Source organism: Hyperolius riggenbachi, chromosome 9, assembly GCF_040937935.1.
Source record: "Hyperolius riggenbachi isolate aHypRig1 chromosome 9, aHypRig1.pri, whole genome shotgun sequence".
NCBI classification, from domain to species: Eukaryota; Metazoa; Chordata; class Amphibia; order Anura; family Hyperoliidae; genus Hyperolius; species Hyperolius riggenbachi.
Genome location: NC_090654.1, coordinates 38,123,266 through 38,140,562, shown reverse-complemented (window position 1 = coordinate 38,140,562; position 17,297 = coordinate 38,123,266). Strand labels below are relative to the sequence as shown.

The following is a 17,297-nucleotide window of genomic DNA, read 5'->3' as shown; positions in this document are numbered from 1 at the left end:
TTCATACCACAGACCTTGATCCATAAGTGTCTTCTTGGTGATAAGCTGAGGCACAATATGTCTTGTTGAGGTAGAAGGGTAGAACCATAGGGAGATACAACAATAATGCATAAAGAAGGAAATTAACTCATTGAGAGGCATGTGATTTTTTTTTTTTTTTTTTTTTTTTTTTTTTTTTTTACACGTTGCAAATGCCGTCCCTTTTAATCTCTTATTTTGTTTATATATATATATGTTTGTATGATTATTATAAAGTATAACACCAAGTAAGTATAGTAGTAATTAAATCACAATAATAAGTTGATTTAGTAGGGAATTACAATACCTAACAAACCTACCCTTTCATCCATGACAGACTTCTCCCGCCCCTCACCTGGTAGTCTGACCACCAGCTGCATAGTTCAGGATAAGCCTGTATTGATTATATTGGTTTCATTCATACCTAGGTTATATGGTTCTCTCCTTTCATGGAGGGCGTCTACTACTTCCATTTACTCATTTCCATGCACTTCCTTTTAACTAAGGGAACATGAGAAAGTTTAAACTACCCATATAACATTTAGATATATTCTTCACCTTGTGAAACTACCACCAAAACATCCCTGGGTTTCTGTTGTTTCTTACTCATTTTAGCACCTAATCTTTTGATTTTACAAAACACAAGTACCTGGAAAATGTATAGTAAACATGTAAGGACAATGAGCACCACTACTGGATGGAGCATGAGGTTCAGAAAGGCACTTGCTTTTGGACTATACCCAAATAGACTTTCCCACCATGATACTTTAGCATCTTGTTCTAGAGCATGTGAGACTTGTACTAGTTTCTCACGATCGTGCTCCAAACGCACTGTTGCTTGCCTTTCTGAAGCTCTGAGTGTTTTTATGATCTCATCTTCCCTCCCAAAATCCAATAACCATCCTTTCAATTCTGCTCCAAATCCTAAAGGAATTTTTTGTAAACGGACAGGTGTATCAGGCTTGATGTCTAGTCTTTTTTCAGGTGTTATGGGTGTACGTCCCTTCTGCTGTGCCAGATCAACTCCCAGGACTGGGCCAGTGGTACAGTACACCCCTCTGGTCAGTGTTCCACTCTGAGTACAATTGAATGTATATACTGCATAAGAGGTGGCATTCTCCATTTGATACCAGCACCAATAACCCTGTCCTAGGTACTTCATCCGGCTCGGCATCTTCTCTTTTGCATCCATCAAGCATGATCCTTCCTCATCCCAACATTGTTGCCTTATAATCCTGTTTTGCTGTCCTTGACATAACAGTACATTTTCCTTTCTCCAACACCCATCTGTGTCTAACAACCTGGGCTCACCTTCTTCATAAATCATTATGTCATGGTTTACTCTGGGAAGCAAAACTACACCTGCTGACAAAACAGAACCCAAATTTACCACTGTATAAGCTTGATGCTCCTCACCTGCAACTGGCACTAAAGAAGAAATAGTGCATGTGAGGTTTTGACACCCATGGAATTGAGTAAGCCACCATTTTTCATGCGTCATTGCAAATTTAGGAACAGATCTCTCAGCTTGTCTACGCAAATTTATGGGAAAGTGACCAGCATGGAGTGAGGTTATCATTAGCTTTAGATCCTGTGATAGTTCAGATTGAACCTGTGTACAAGACAATGCTAATTGGACTTCTTCCTGCTGTTTAACCAGACCTGCTACTAACCCTTTAAATTTCTGCTTCATTACCTCTGACAGTGAGGCTGTAGCATCAATGTGATCATGTTGTAGATTTTCTAACACATGATTTATATCTAACTGAGTTTTCACTCCCTCCCCTACATGTTGAGCCAGCCCTCCAAGTTTATTTCTTAATACTTCTAAATCCATAGTATTCAAGGCCCCTAGACCAAGACCTCCCGCCCCCAGAGCTTTATCCATCAAATCCCTTTTAGACTTATGGTGACTATACCCCGATTCCAACCATCCTTTCAACATGTAGATCTGATTTTTAATATATACACCACACCTCCTGTCCCACATATCTACCCTAAAATCAGTTAATGTTACTCTCCACGTGTACAAAACAAACTTTGTATCCAACAATACTGCCCAAGGTGAAGCCAGTTGAGGGACTATTAGGTCTGCTATTTTGACAGCTGGGACTTTACATATATTTGGATTCATTTTTACAGGGACCACAACATCCTTTTCTCTTTCCACCCGGACTATAGTTGCACATACCTGGCCTCTCCCTTCCCATGTATACCACCCTCGTTTATTTATTGATGGATTGTTCACACCAGGGACTGGACTTTCTCTGTTCAACTGGACAGATTGGGTAAAAGTCCAGCATCCTTCATCTGACTCATCGCAGAAAGGCCAAACAAATGGTCCATCCAAGTTTAAATCCAAATCTAACTCATAGCCATGAGGGTCTTTCCAGTCTGTGGTGTGATACAATCCTCTCAATCCTTCAGACATGGGAACCCCATACATCCATTCATTTACCTTTGGTGTGTCTATTCCGTTACACAGTACTTCCCATTTCCACGGGTTTGGTCCATTAAAGACAAGAGATTGGTTAGATGCCCAATGTGCTGTGTCAATAATATAGTGACCCTCAATGTCTGATGTACAGGCTTCTCTCATGATCCTCATCATATACTGTTGTACTGTTACACCTTCTTTTGGAGTGATATGCTCAAATTTCTTATTTCTAGCATCTGTTTGTACGTGCAACACCAGGGTGCTTGCATATGCATTAAGTCTAACTTTCTCATTATGTGTGTACCAGGTGGCCTGTTGGACTACACTGCAGTTGAGTCCAAATATAAGTCTCTCTTGAGTCAGGTATGTAAGTGGATCTACTGTTCCAAAGTACTCAGGGGCTCGAGTAAGCAAGAACTCCATGATTCCATCTGCTGGATCATAACATTTATTTAATAGAGTACCTTGCACGGGTTCAGGTTGGTCATAGAATATTTTCCTATATTGTCTTGTCTCACCCACATTATATACCACATACACTATATACCAGTCATCATACCCTCCTCTTGTTGGGTCCTCAGGATGTAACCTGTCTTTCTCACACCTTACTATCATCAAGTCATCCGATCTCCCATTGTCTAAATCAGTAGATAAGTCTTTTAAATCGTCACCGTCAAGTATCTCAGAATCTGGGTTGTCTGTGTCTGCAATAAAAATCCCTGGCATAGTACATGTGTCTATTTCTGGGTCCTCATCTGCCTCACAGTCAGGGACAAGTCTGTCTTGAACATATGTCAAAAAGAAAGTGATCTCTGGTTTCCCACCCAGCCTTTTTTTAAGATGCTCCTGAAAAGGAGGAATCATTCTGTGGTACATAGTATTACACAGTTCGTCCAAGGTATGCCAGTATGTGTCTATCACCAGGGGTGGATGAATTGGCCTAGCGTGCTCAAAATAGTGCAGGCTAGCAGGACTCATTCCCTTTGTACCGTGTACATGCATATACCCTCGGTAAAAAAGTGGATATCTTGGCACTAGTTTCCCCTGTTTACACTCAACCCTATGCAAGTGGGCAGGATCCCAGCCTTGTGGTTTCACCCCCCACTCACCATATGATGCTGGTGGCACCCAAGGTTGCTGGTGGTGGCTAGAGGTAGTTTGTCCCTCAGCACCTTTGAACATACATGACAAACAACATGCAAGACAGACTAACATAGATGCCCCTGGTGGCATGTTTGCATTAATCACTTTTGCGTATCTTCTTGCAATGAGAAGCATGGATCCAGGGAATTTTTCCTTCCAATTTTACTGAAGTAGAGGTGGTTAATAGGACTTGGTAAGGTCCATCAAACCTGTTTTCCAACCCTTTCCTTTGGAATCTTTTTACTACCACCCAGTCTCCAGGTTTCAGTGAATGGGATCCTGTATCGGACTCAGGATCTGGAATAGAGGAGAAAACTTGTCCATGCAATTTTGTAAGCAAATTATGTAACTCTTGTACATACATTTTCAGTGAGCAATGCATCATTTTCATTTCCTGTGGGAAGAATAGACCCGTGGGTGCTGGTCTCCCAAACAAAATTTCATAAGGGGTGAGTTTCTCTGGACCCCTAGGTGTATGCCTCATTGATTTCAGGACCAGTGGCAAAGCCTGTATCCATGTAAGCTTAGTTTTTTCACACATTTTGGATAATCTGTTTTTGATTATCCCATTGTATCTCTCCACCTTACCTGATGCTTGTGGATGGTATGGAGTGTGAAATCTTTGTTCCACCTGTAGCCCTTCCAGCACTTCGGTCATTACTTGTCCTGTAAAATGTGTACCCCTATCAGATTCCAGAGTCTCAAATATTCCATATCTGCACACAATTTCTTGTAACAGTTTTTTCGCTGTGGCAGAAGCTGTGGCCTGTGCAACAGGCCATGCTTCCACCCAGCCAGAGAAGATGTCAACACATACCAGTACATACTGGAACTGCTGACACTTAGGCAACTGGATATAGTCAATTTGCAGCCTCTGGAATGGATACAGAGGCCTAGGCAAGTGTTTAGTGGGTGTCTTGACAAGCTTACCAGGATTGTGTTTTTGACATGTTTCACATGTTTGACAGAATCTCTCTGCCACTGTGGAGACTCCTGGGGCTACCCAGTATTTTGTGATGAGGCTGATTATTGCATCCTTCGCCAAGTGTGATGGGCCATGTGACACCTCCACTAGGTAGTGATACAAAGTGGGAGGGGCACAGTACCTGCCATCTGCATGGCTCCACAGGCCATCTATTTCACTACATCCTTGTTCCTCCCATTTTTGTCTCATCTGTTTTTCAGTCTGGGTTTGTAAGTTTTTAAGAACAGTTAAATCCATGTACTCGCCTTCCCCTTGTGGGGGGCTGACCACATAGATCTCTGTAATCATGGTGCCATGTAAGGCAGCATCCTTAGCCGCCATGTCAGCTTTGTTATTCCCTAATGAAATCTCATCTGTACCTTTTGTGTGTGCCTCACATTTTATTACTGCCACTTCCGTTGGGCCCCACAGAGACTCCAAGACCCTTTTGATTAATTCAGCGTGTTTGATAGGCTTACCATTTGTTGTCAAGAAACCTCTCATCCTCCACAATTGACCGAAATCATGACAGATCCCGTATCCATACCTGGAGTCCAAGTACACATTTAACCTTTGGCCTTTGCCAATGATGCAAGCCTGCATCAATGCCATTAGTTCTGCTACTTGAGCTGAACAGCTGCTTGGTAACTTACCTTGAAAAAGGACATCATCTTTGGTAACCACAGAGTATCCTGTAACAGGTTGCCCTTCTGAATAGTATCGGGACCCGTCAATAAAAACTGTGAGGTCTGCATGGTCAAGGGGAGTATCTTTCACTCGTCCTACCTCCTCATAGTAGTCATCTATCATTTCTTCACATCCCTGATCCCATCCATTTGAGCCATTTTTAAAGGATATTGGGGCAATCTCGGGATAGCTGAGTTTGGTTTCAATTTTATTTTAACTGGTGAACTGTTTATCATGAATCCTATCTTTCCCTCCTTTGACCATACCTCAGGGTTCACTATTTCTGACAAATCACTTGGTAAACTTTCTTCTGTCCCTGTACGCTGGACTAAGGAACAAAGGGCAATGATGCTATCCCAGGTTTCTCTAACAGGGTCAAGCTGTGTTTCAGACACTGAGGGTATGGTCACTTCCACTCCATTTTCGGTGAAAGATATTTGTGCTCTCATCTGGGTGAGTAAGTCTTTTCCCAGCAAGTTGCAGGGAACAGAATCACTCAACAATAGGGAGGCTTCAGTATGAAAAGGCCCAATTTGTATTTTTGTGGGCACTGTTTCTAACAATGGGTATGTAATACCTCCTCATCCCACAGCATTTGTGGAACCTTGTATGGGTAGTTCAATTTCATTAGATCGCAGCACTGATCGTGAGGCTCCTGTATCTAAAAGACAATTTACAGTTTGGTCATTAAGCTTCATTTCCACATAAGCATTTCCTTTGCCTGTGGTGGAAATGACAGGCAGAGCGGTTAGTCAGTCAGATGAAGAGTCGGGCACTATGTCAGTGTCCCTATTCCTCTGTGTCATGTTACGCTTTCCCTGAGGTGTGTAGTTACACTGTTTGACGAGATGTCCTGGGTCCCCACATCTATAGCACACCCGTAGTTGCCTACGGGGTGGGGGTGGCTCCCTTTGTGTCTCCCTCAATTTATCCCCTCCACTTACAATATAAATTTTCTGAGGCTTTTTTTTCCTCTGCATCCAGTATGTTTCTCTCTATGGCTGTAGCCAGAGATAACAAAGAGGAGAGTGGTTTGTCTCTCCAATCTGGATTGGCAATCATCAATTTTTCTCGAATTTTACCTTTCAGCCCTGTCATGAAATTATGCAGTACCACTGGTTTAAGGTCTTCACTAGTGATGTTACACCCAGCTGATTCGATTGCTTGTTTAAACTTATTGTAATAAGCCATGCAATCCTCATTTGCAGCTTGGGTCACAGAGGATACATTGGACCATGATCGAGGGGGGTAAACAGTTTTGATCAACGTGGCAAGGGCACTTGTCCAAAAGTGTCCCTCCTCAATTGAGTCCTGTGCTACCTCCCTTGGGATAAATGTTTTGCTGACTACTTCCTCAAGATCCCCTTCCCCACACACTCGTTTGATGATTTGGAACATGTCACTCCATGTAGCTTTGTAGCATGTCTGAGTATCTACTATTTCCTTTGCAAACTTAGCTGGATCAGTTCTTGGATGGGGTATGGTACTCAGGAGTCCCTTCATTTCTGCGGGTGTCCAGGGTATATGGTGTCTAACAGTACCTGTCTGGTTACCCTGATTATCTGATAGCACTTGCTCTCTAACAGGGAATACAAGCTCAGGTGAATGAGGACCCTCTTCCCAACTAGGAGCAGCAGGAGATCGTGACAGGTTGACACTGCTCCTTGGCCTACTTGAAGTTTGCTGTATCTGTGGTTGATTAAGGAAACTTATGTCATTTTTAAAAGGGTTAGTGTCACTTACCCTGCATGGCTGGCTGTTGCTGTTGGTGTTGCCTGGCTGTTGCTGCGGTGTTAAAGGGATTGTATGTGGATTTAACTGTAAAGTGCCTTGAAAAGTGCCGCTTAGACCACCAGGGTGGGCCATTTCCATACCTCCATTCCCAGGGATGGGTGTGGCAGTAAATGTAGATTCAAGATCAATGAGAGGGGGTGCCACCTCCCCTCCTGGGTTGTAGTGGCTCAGATGTTGTTGCCACCCAGGTGATGGCAAGCTTGGTAGTCTCACCATGCTAGTGGATTGTGAGGATAGTGGAGCATGACAGAAACTAGATTCATTGCTTATCTGGGATGGAACTGAGGGGTAAGCCAGGGGTGACAGTTGAAACTGCCAGGGGTAATTGCTAGCACTATCAATATGAGTTGGCATTCGCCCACAAAGGGGCAAATATGGACTACCATTCAACATATGCTGAAGGGGAAGTGGCCTGTCATATGGGGCTGGGGTATATCCATGGGGAATACTCCCTACTACTTTACTTGTTCTATAAGCTGGTGGTGGTGTTTCCTCCCTTAGCTGTGTAGGAGCTGTGGGTTTGTTTAACTCATTAGTCAGTCCTGAATACAACGAGGATTGGCATACAGCTGTAGAGTCATCTCTCTCTCTGTCAGGTTGTATGTGGGCCAGCCTGTCACTGCTATTGTGTGTTGTCTCTAATGAGGTCTGCGTTAGCTGTCCGTTGTCGCTGTGTGCCTGTACTTCCTCTTTCCCAGTGAGATCAACTGGTGGCCGTGTGTCAGCACTGTCATCAAGAGCTTCTGCAGCAGCTCTATATTTCACATGCCGAGACACGGCCTTATCAGTCCGCCTACGAGAAGACCTGGACATAAGTGCTGTCCAAGCCTGATGTGCTCCCATATCCAGCACATCAGTGTCTTCAGTCTCCTCATCTTCTAGCTGTGGTGACCCTCCTGCGCCTGATTGTTTTACTGTCATGATGGTGACGTCTTCGGATCGGCGAATCGCCTCCATCATCCACCTACTCCATGCTTCTCGCTCGTTTGGGCGAGTCATCCTTACCCTATGGACATCCCACAAATTTTCCCACACCTTTGGTTTAAAAGTTCCCTTTCTGGCATATTTCTGGTTAGTCCATCGCTCCCAGTCCTCCAAGTATCGGGAGACCCACGGTCCATACTTGCTACACATCTCTTCTCGCGGCGTCAAATGCTGCGGCTCACCGCGATTTGACGCTCGCTTCTGAGCAATTGAATTCCCCATAATATGGACTATGTGTTCCCCTTGAATTCCAAGCAATTCTCACACCAGAGATGGCCAATCTCTGGTTTCGCCTGGGAGCAACTTGAGCAACAGGTTCTCTCCCTGTTGCTACCGTGTGAACCACTAAGCACACTGGAGTCAGCCAATCCCGTCACCCCTCTGTTGATTTTCACAAGGGTCAGCAAGGTTTTACTGATGTTATTCAGCACTATTGTGCTCACTCCAGCACATAGTAGAGGGAGTCACAATAGTCACACTGTCTCACGTGGTCTGGCAACATTGTGCTCACTCCAGCACACAGTAGAGGGAGTCACAATAGTCACACTGTCTCACGTGGTCTGGCAAACAGCAAGGTTTTATGTTTGTTATTCAGCAATATTGTGCTCACTCCAGCACACAGTAGAGGGAGTCACAATAATCACACTGTCTCACGTGGTCTGGCAATATTGTGCTCACTCCAGCACACAGTAGAGGGAGTCACAATAGTCACACTGTCTCACGTGGTCTGGCAAACAGCAAGGTTTTATGTTTGTTATTCAGCAATATTGTGCTCACTCCAGCACACAGTAGAGGGAGTCACAATAATCACTGTCTCACGTGGTCTGGCAAACAGCAAGGTTTTATGTTTGTTATTCAGCAATATTGTGCTCACTCCTAGCACACAGTAGAGGGAGTCACAATAATCACTGTCTCACGTGGTCTGGCAATATTGTGCTCACTCCAGCACACAGTAGAGGGAGTCACAATAGTCACACTGTCTCACGTGGTCTGGCAAACAGTTATGTTTGTCCTTGCTGCCCAACTGGTCACCCGATCCTTTACTGTTGCCCAGTAGGCATTGGTCTGGTGAACATTGCCAACCCTGTGAAATCCAAACTGCAATAATTGTGCGGGTGACAAACACTTAGATCTGGCTGAGTGGACCCTTCACTGGCTTGGTCTGATAGAGGGTCCCCTCCCGATGGACTAACCTCGACACCACCATCTACAATCTCTATTGAATGGCAACTGACCGAGTCTAACTGATTGGGCTTTTCTCTGAAGTGGCACTGAGTTTGCTCTCCTGATGCCCTGATACCAAAACCGAACCTCAATGCTCTCTCTGACTCAGCCCTGGTTCCGTATACTTCAACCAAATCAGGACAACACAACTCCCTCCAGCGACAATAACACCAGGCAACCACTAGAAACACCACAGCGCAGGCTGCAACAGCAAACCCATAAGTCCACACACCACAGCCTTGTTCAGAATAGGGCGTATATTCTATGGTCATTTAGTCAAAGGAAGAAACCTGCCAGTGGCATCACCAGTTTAGCCAGTAATTTATGCAGAGTAATTTATGTAGAGTTCATATTTACAGATTTTCGGGTTTTTGAGTTATTTGAGCCCGTCTAACCCTCAGATAGCGCTCAACACTTTCCTGCACCTGTGGGATAGGGCGGTGGCAGGGAGCAATTATTGGCAGACTCTCAAACTCGTCAGATTCCGCTGAGCTTTCTGAGTCCTGTGCCTGTTCCCCTGGTATCTGAGGATTGGATAGGTTCCAGGGTGCATTCAGCACTGGCCGAAATTTAATGCCTAATTCGCTGCACTCCCAGGGTGCTGAATACAAAGGAAATGTATAGCTGACTGGTGGCTGCAGCGAGCCAGGTGGCTTGTAAGATTCTATCACAACTGGCTTACGTTTATCTAGAAAGGTGTTTGGGATACCACAGGTTATTCTTCCTCTGACCAAATAACCAACAATACTAGATATTTTTCGTAACGGTGTTAGGCACTCAGGACATGTGTAAAATTTCTTATACAGTGTTGTACAAGCCGGACACAAAGCTGGTAAATTCACTCTCCTCCTCTCCATTCATCATCCCAGCGCACCGCAGTGACTAGCTGGCTAAATGCCTTCCACCGCGATGTATCACTGATATTTTATGCTATTAAGGTGACCAATGGAAAGGAGAAAACAACCCACCAACATATACTGGTGAACACAATGATCAGCACTAAGTGTAAGCACCTATATCTTGACCAACAAAATACTTTCACTATATGCAACAGAAACTTGATAAGAACAACACAGTTTGACCTTATTTTCAGATTACACTCTGCCGAGAACACCTCGTGTCCCTATATGTTAATTTACTAACATTACTGATAGTCAGCGATACCAATTAAGAATCCTATTTTACTCTAAAGTTCTGTTAGGGATGTCCGAAGTGTCTCAACAGTATGTATCCTGAGGCGATGCTTAGAACACAAATAATGGCATGAGTCATTCACACATTTACATCAGAAACTGCAGTACAGTAATATATCACTTATGCTTATTCTCTATATTTTTCAAGCAGCAAGCTAGTTAACAAAAAGACATGGTATGCACACAAAAAAAATTATAAAACATACCAGAACATACCACATTCTAGGACTAGGAGGAAGCCGTCAGAAGGAGATCCATATCAGATATCGGCCGAGCAGAGGATGAATTCGCACGCAGCACAGGGGTGCAATATCAGATTTAAGGTAATAAAGCTCACCTTTTACAGCGCTGTGAAGATCCAATACTTGGACCCCTGAGCTGATGCTAGTCCGGTCTCCGCTCTCCCAAAATCAAAAGGATCCCTTCAGAGATGTGCCACAAAGTCAATTTATAGTTCTATTGTGCCCGCATTCTCCACCAAAACTGTCAAAGCAATATACTGACAGTAATGACTCAAGGCACACCTCTTAAAAGGACGGCTCGTTTATTTTCATCAAGAAGCTTGTTGATGAGGCATGTGTAGGAGACAAATGCTACAATTTCACTAGTTACAATGACTTTTATCAGTTACAGTTATGCAAAAATATACATGCCTCTGGGCAGTTCAGGATGTCCATCAGTGTTACAAAAACCAATCACAGTTCAATAATCAGTGCAGACATGAAGCAGTTAACATTTAATTCTTAGAACTCTCCACCCATATTATAATGAGTTTCACCACCCACTGTTCTCTTACTCAACCTTCTGTTTAAGGTCACAAGGGGAAGTGGTCCAGTCTGGACAACACATCACTTGTCTAAATCTGTCCTTGGGGCCTCTTTTCCACTAAAAGTCAAGGAAGCTAGGACATTGCAAAATAACGGTAAATCTACTATTAGGACATGCTCAAGAACAGCCAGTGTCCCTGAACACGTACACATTTTGTGGCCTTCTTCTAACTGAAATGATTTATACATCACCAAATGGAGCTATATGAACAAAATGTCCGTTATATAAACTAGACGGGTATCACAGCTTTGTCACTATGAAGGAAAATGAACCAGGATAGAAAGGACCAATGTGGTTTTAATTAAAAAACAACGTATTTTTCTTATGAAATATTTATAGTATGCGTGACTAGGCGTTTGTCAGGGGTGTGGCAGGGGCGTGGCTTCAGTGTCCCTCTTTCTTATCTCAAAAAGTTGGGAGGTATGATTACTTGATTTTAATGTTCTCTTCAGCCCTCCAATAATACCCCATCAGCATTCCCTTCTATATACAGTAATGTCATAGCTCCCAAGTATTCCTCTTTCGAAGGGACAGTCCCTCTTTGGGAACCATTTCCCTCTGTTCCATTTTCTTCCTTATTTGTCTCTCTTTCAAGATTGATCAGTTGCAGATCATCCACAAGGCAAACCTAGGCAGCTACCTAGGGCCTGTAGAGAGTCTAGGGGCCTGGGGGTTCCTCTTACGGCCCCCTTGTTCCGGCGCTGTCGCCTCATTCCAGTCTGCCGCTGCGGAGGGCTTCAGGAGTCTGAGTGCTCACGAAGTCGAGCAGCTCAATACTGTGCATGCGCGTCTTCGGAAGCACTTGGGCTCCGAAAGACTGCCTAAGCTTACCGCGCCGGCACAGAGCAGAATTCCACCGATTGAACAAATACTGCTAACGGGGATGGCAGCGCTGGAACGAGGGGACCAGGAGAGGTGCAGGAAGGCTCTGTAAGACCCAGAGCCCTCCCTCTTAGGTGAGTATCTTTTTTTTCCCCCCCACTTAAAGAACAACTGTAACGAGAGGGATATGGAGGCTGCCATATTTTTTTCCTTTTAAGCAATACCAGTTGCCTGGCAGCCCTCCTGATCCTCTGCTTCTTATACTTTTCTCCATAGACCCCGAACAAGCATGCAGCATATCAGTTGTTTCTGACATTATTGTCAGATCTGACTAGATTAGCTGCATGCTTGTTTCTGGTGTGATTCAGACCCTTCTGCAGTCAGATAGACTAACAGGGCTGCTAGGCAACTGACATTATTTAAAAGGAAATAAATATGGCAGCCTCCATATCCCTCTCACTACAGCAGTCCTTGAACATCCACTTTAAAGCAAACAACCACATAAATACACAAATTACCGCTTTTCATCTGCGCAGCACATGTGCTGTTATGGTCGCAGCATTTGGAGGTTTAAAAATAAAAATCCGCCGTAGCTTATTATGACCTAAGCATATGCGCTATAACGCAATACGATTTAAAGTGTGTCAACGCAATAAGTCATGTGTGACCTTGCATAGCGTTGTGATTTTGCAACGATGACATCACATCACAGCGCAACGTTCCACTCTGAACTTAGCCTTAAAGGAAACCTTAGCTCTGCGCATGCGCACTACGTCACAACTACGCAGTGTGCATATGCACAAAACACATCTGATCAGATTTTTATAGAAATGATAGAATAATCGAACATTTCTTATTGATTGAAAAAATGTGTAGGCACCTTTAATCTTTTTTTTTGTATCTCAGTTCAGGTTTGCTTTAGGGCTCTTTCACACAGAGGCGGTGCGGATTTTTTACTGCACCCCACGCCGGGCAATGAAAGTCTATGGAGATTTTCATACTGCCACAGTACGGCGTGACGGAAGTGACATTTTCGCTGCATCCCAGACGCTAGGATAAAACTACGTTAACGCGCGTACTTGTGTTTCTCTGCATCGGGGCCGGAAGTCATGGCGATGCAGGTTTTTTAAAACGTCGATGGCGTGGCGCACATGCGTGGAAGCGTATGTTTACAATACGCTTCCGTGCACTTCTGCATGCCCCGAAGCAGGAAGTGACCACAAGCGCCCGTCACTTCCTGCTTAGCCAGATGGGGAATACCGCGTAGTAATGCGTAATTCCCGAAAGGCCTATTTTTGGCTGCACCGCTGGCTTGCAGTTTGAAACTGGCTTTAAAGGGAGTGTTAAGTTAAAACATTTCAGCAGTTTAACATACCCATGGCTCCTTCTAGCACCCTGTAGTCCTCCTGGTCCCTCGCTGTCATTCCGCAGTGTTCCCTTCAGCGCTGTAGCCTACAGAAAGTTGGCGATCTTAGCCAGTCACTGGCTACTGCAAATGTGCTGGTAGCGTTCGGCACATGCACAGTTGCAATTTTTTAAGAACTACGCATGCCCAGAACAGTCCCAGCTATGGGAGTGCGATCGAGGTGGCCGCAGGAGCGCAGTCGCGGAGGCGTACGACCCAGTGCGGGGCATGCAGCTGTTGGAAGGGTACAGCGTCGGAGAGCAGCAGCGCAGAATGACGGCGAGAGGACCAGGAGGACTACAGGGGATTAGGCAATAAAGTAACTGCTAAATTTTTTATTACTTAACATCACTGAAATGGAATTCCATTATTGGATTGCCAGACTTTTAATATGGGTCTACATGAAAAGGGCGCCGGTAAAAAAGGGCGCCTGGTGGAGCCCATATATATACCAACTTCGGCTACAAAAAAGGCGCCTGGTGTAGCCCATATAAACTTCGGCTACAAAAAAGACGCTTGGTGTAGCCCATATAAAAACTTCGGCTACAAAAAAAAAGGCTCCTGGTGTAGCCCATATACAAACTTCGGCTAGAAAAAAACTCCGGGATGTGTTAATTACTATTCCCCCTCCAGGCCGCCATGGATAGTGGGGGAATGAAATAATTCGACTTACAGTGCTTGTAGCCCATATAAAAACTTCGGCTAAAAAAAAAGTCAATAATATGGGCTACAGAGGGGCACCTTACTGTAGCCGAAAAAAATACGGGCTACAAAGGGGAGCCCGCTTGTAGCCGAAAACCTTGTAGCCGAAAAAATATGGGCTACAAAGGGGAGCCCGCTTGTAGCCTATATCAAAACTCGGGCGCCCTTTTCTACACCTTGTAGCCCATATTTCCAGAAATAACATTGATGTCTATGGCGGCGCCCTTTTCATACAGGCAGCTCGGGCGCCCTTTTCAACCGATCCCTTTAATACTGTCTGTGTATCTGCTGGATAGATTCCTATAATGCTACTAATGGGTTCAATTCTCTGCTCTTCATGCTCAGTAAGACAGCACCTATTGAGTAAGAGACATTGGGCAAGACTGATTAAAGGGGTTCTGTGGATATTGTTAAAAACAAAAACTGACACTTACCTAGATACTAGATATGCATGACAAAAAAAAAAATGACACTTACCTGTCATGTGCCTGCGCCGTCCTCTACGATTCTCCATTCCCTGCCACCAGTCGCGGTCCAATTATTCATCCAACTAGACAAATACAACTGCACCTGCGCGGCCACGGGGCCTCCTACCTCCCACTCGCGTCTGTGGGAGCTTACTTAGCAGGCGAAGTACAAAGTTTTTGAGTACTGCGCAGTAAGCTCCCGGAGACGTGAGAGGGAGCTAGGACGCACGCGGCCGCGTAAGCGCAGTTGTATTCATCTAGTTAGACGAATAATTGAACTGTGACTGGTGGCAGGGAATGGAGGATCGCAGAGGACGGCAAAGGACAGTACAGTTGCAGGGGGGTGGTAGAAGCCCCAGGTAAGTGACAGTTTTTGTTTTTAATAATATCCTCAGAACCCCTTTGCGGGCTCTGCCTCTGACAGAGACAACTACAAGGGTTCGAATCTCTTCCTGTTCAGTAAGCCAGCACCTATTCATTAAAGAGACACTGAAGCGGAAAAAAAATTATGATATAATGAATTGGTTGTGTAGTACAGCTAAGAAATAAAACATTAGGAGCAGACACATAAGTCTAATATTTGTTTCTAGTACAGGAAGAGTTAAGAAACTCCAGTTGCTATCTATGCAAATAGCCATTGAGCTCTGCGACTTTGAAAGTTGTGGAGAGCTCTGACTCCTGATTAGGTTATCTCAGCTGTATTGCCTTTTTCTTTTGCACGAAACAGTTCAGGACAGGTCAAAAGTTCACTGCCTGTTCTGCAAAAACTTTTAGAATGCTGAGTAGTGTGTAAACTGCAATGTTAGAAAAAAAAAAGCTGTATAACTGAAAATAAAAATATGAGAATATTTTTTTTGCTACCAATGTTCTAGTAATTACCCCTACTACACAACCAATTCATGATATCATAATTTTTTTTTCCGCTTCAGTGTCTCTTTAAAGCAGTAGGATCAGCCATACTATGCCAGGGGAAAAAAACACATATATAAGTAGATAAATACTTGATCTACTTACATAACACATGTATTGTACTGTCCACGTTTTGATTTCAGTGAATGTTATATAGTAAATTACGAGAATTCTGTTCCTGGTGGGGGCCATGTCTTTTGCCCACAGTTAAGGCTAACTCTTGATGTCATTTCTGCCTTTTACTTTTTTTCTTGGCTCCTCCAATCGCTGAGTCGCCTCAGCCTTGCTTGTAAACACAAGTGAGTAGGGGATTAGGTTTCAGATAAGAAGCTGGCAGAAAAATAAAGGGAAGAGGAGGAATAGAGAATAGATAAAAAGAACCCCCAGCATGCAATTCTTTGGCACGACTACTAAAAGGCCAGTGTTCCTTAAGTATGTGATAACTCCAAATCATAACAGCAGAAACAGTTTTGAAAGTTTTTAATGCAGGATTAGTATCTTTATTACTTAATACACTCAGACCAGTTGCTGTTGAAATTTGATTTTTATGGTGACGATACCGCTTTAAGGAGTCATTAGGCTAGACTCCTATAGGGCGCACCCTAGTGGCTGCAGCTCTGGTGCTTTGAGTCCGCCAGGAGAAAAGCCCAATATAAATGTTATTTGTCTTTGTCTAATGTAAGGTGAATGAACCTCTGTATTAGAGACAAAGAAATCAACTCCATCCTCACTCCATTGACAGGTAAAGACGGGAGTCTGCAGACACGTGTGACGCTCTCTCTCCAGGTGGAATGCGGTCAGACGGCTGATGTGAGTGTTGTGTCTGGTGATGGTCGTCCACTATGTGTGACAGCCGTGGGGAGAGAAGTGCATCGTGTTATCACAGGTTAGCAGTGATATCACCTTCTAGGTATGTAGATTGCTGTCAGTTCAGAGATCCAGTATGTATATATAGAGAGAGAAAGAAATATAGACATATCTTTCTATCTATAGATATATATATCTATCTTACTAATATTATAAATGCGAAAGTTTGGATGTTTGCATGTTTGTTACTCGATCACGCAACAATGGCTGAACGGATTTGAATGAAATTTGGCACACATAGTACATTACCTGGAATAACATATAGGATACCTTTTATTCCCATAACCAAAAAGTTGGTGCGGAGACAGATACAAATTTCTCAGGGAAAATGTAAACTGCAGCCATTCTTAAGGTGGCCATACACTTATAGATTTGCTGCAGATTTGACCATCAGATAGATTTCTGGCAGATGCCTGTCAAGTCAAATCTGACAGGAATCTACCTGATGTGTGCCCCACACTAGGAACAGATTTCAGAATGAAATCTATTGGAAATCGATCTAAATGCATTATTGGACCATTAGATCCAATGCAACCCTATCGGCCATCGATCGGCTGCCAGGAGCAGGTCGGCTTAGATTTTCCATCCTGTCAGATAGATCAAATCGATCGAAATCGGCCATAAATGGATCGAATGGGGAATTTGATAGAATCAATTTCTGATCGATCAATCGATACACTGTTAATGGCAGGGTTCTCAAACTTTGCACAGTTGGTCGCCGGGTGACTGGGATTAATATTCAGAATAGTGGGTGGAGCCTACAAAAGCCATTCAAAATTCACCTATTGATTTTCAAGGGGAATATTTAGTTGCTGCCATTCTTGCACTGTTAATGGCACAAGCCTCAAACCTG

At 43.9% G+C, this 17,297-nt stretch overlaps 3 protein-coding genes across 11 annotated transcripts in view; 1 reads left to right on the top strand and 2 right to left on the bottom strand.

The window, feature by feature from the left end:
• The window catches only part of MTX1 (metaxin 1), a 175,690-nt gene that overhangs the window by 47,345 nt on the left and 111,048 nt on the right, over positions 1-17,297 (bottom strand). The window lies entirely within an intron of this gene.
• The window catches only part of THBS3 (thrombospondin 3), a 104,374-nt gene that overhangs the window by 1,503 nt on the left and 85,574 nt on the right, over positions 1-17,297 (top strand). For 5 of the 8 annotated variants that reach the window (XM_068252535.1, XM_068252543.1, XM_068252537.1 and 2 more), the window contains exon 2: positions 16,320-16,487. In XM_068252535.1, the coding sequence (XP_068108636.1) occupies positions 16,420-16,487 (68 nt within the window). In that variant the 5' untranslated portion in view covers positions 16,320-16,419. The remainder of the gene's footprint in view (positions 1-16,319; positions 16,488-17,297) is intronic. The other 3 variants (XM_068252539.1, XM_068252541.1, XM_068252542.1) reach the window with 2 other exon arrangements.
• Positions 1,615-8,611, bottom strand: LOC137532244 (protein NYNRIN-like). 2 transcript variants are annotated; one of them, XM_068252533.1, is made up of 2 exons: positions 4,187-6,168; positions 1,615-3,895 (listed from the first exon to the last, which is right to left on the bottom strand). In XM_068252533.1, the coding sequence occupies exons 1-2, from the start codon at positions 5,370-5,372 to the stop codon at positions 3,696-3,698; spliced, it is 1,386 nt and encodes a 461-aa protein (XP_068108634.1). In that variant the 5' UTR covers positions 5,373-6,168; the 3' UTR covers positions 1,615-3,695. The 2 variants fall into 2 exon arrangements, 1 of the variants encoding a protein (XP_068108634.1); XR_011023894.1 differs by having other exon boundaries at positions 3,879-3,895; positions 4,187-8,611.

What these genes read in the sequence shown, in the direction of transcription:
- LOC137532244 (XM_068252533.1), bottom strand. Translation starts at nt 5,372, where the DNA reads ATGATAGATGACTACTATGAGGAGGTAGGACGAGTGAAAGATACTCCC. An exon ending in ATACCATCCACAAGCATCAG is followed by an intron (nt 3,896 to 4,186) that starts GTAAGGTGGAGA and finishes CCTCTATTCCAG; the next exon opens with ATCCTGAGTCCGATACAGGA.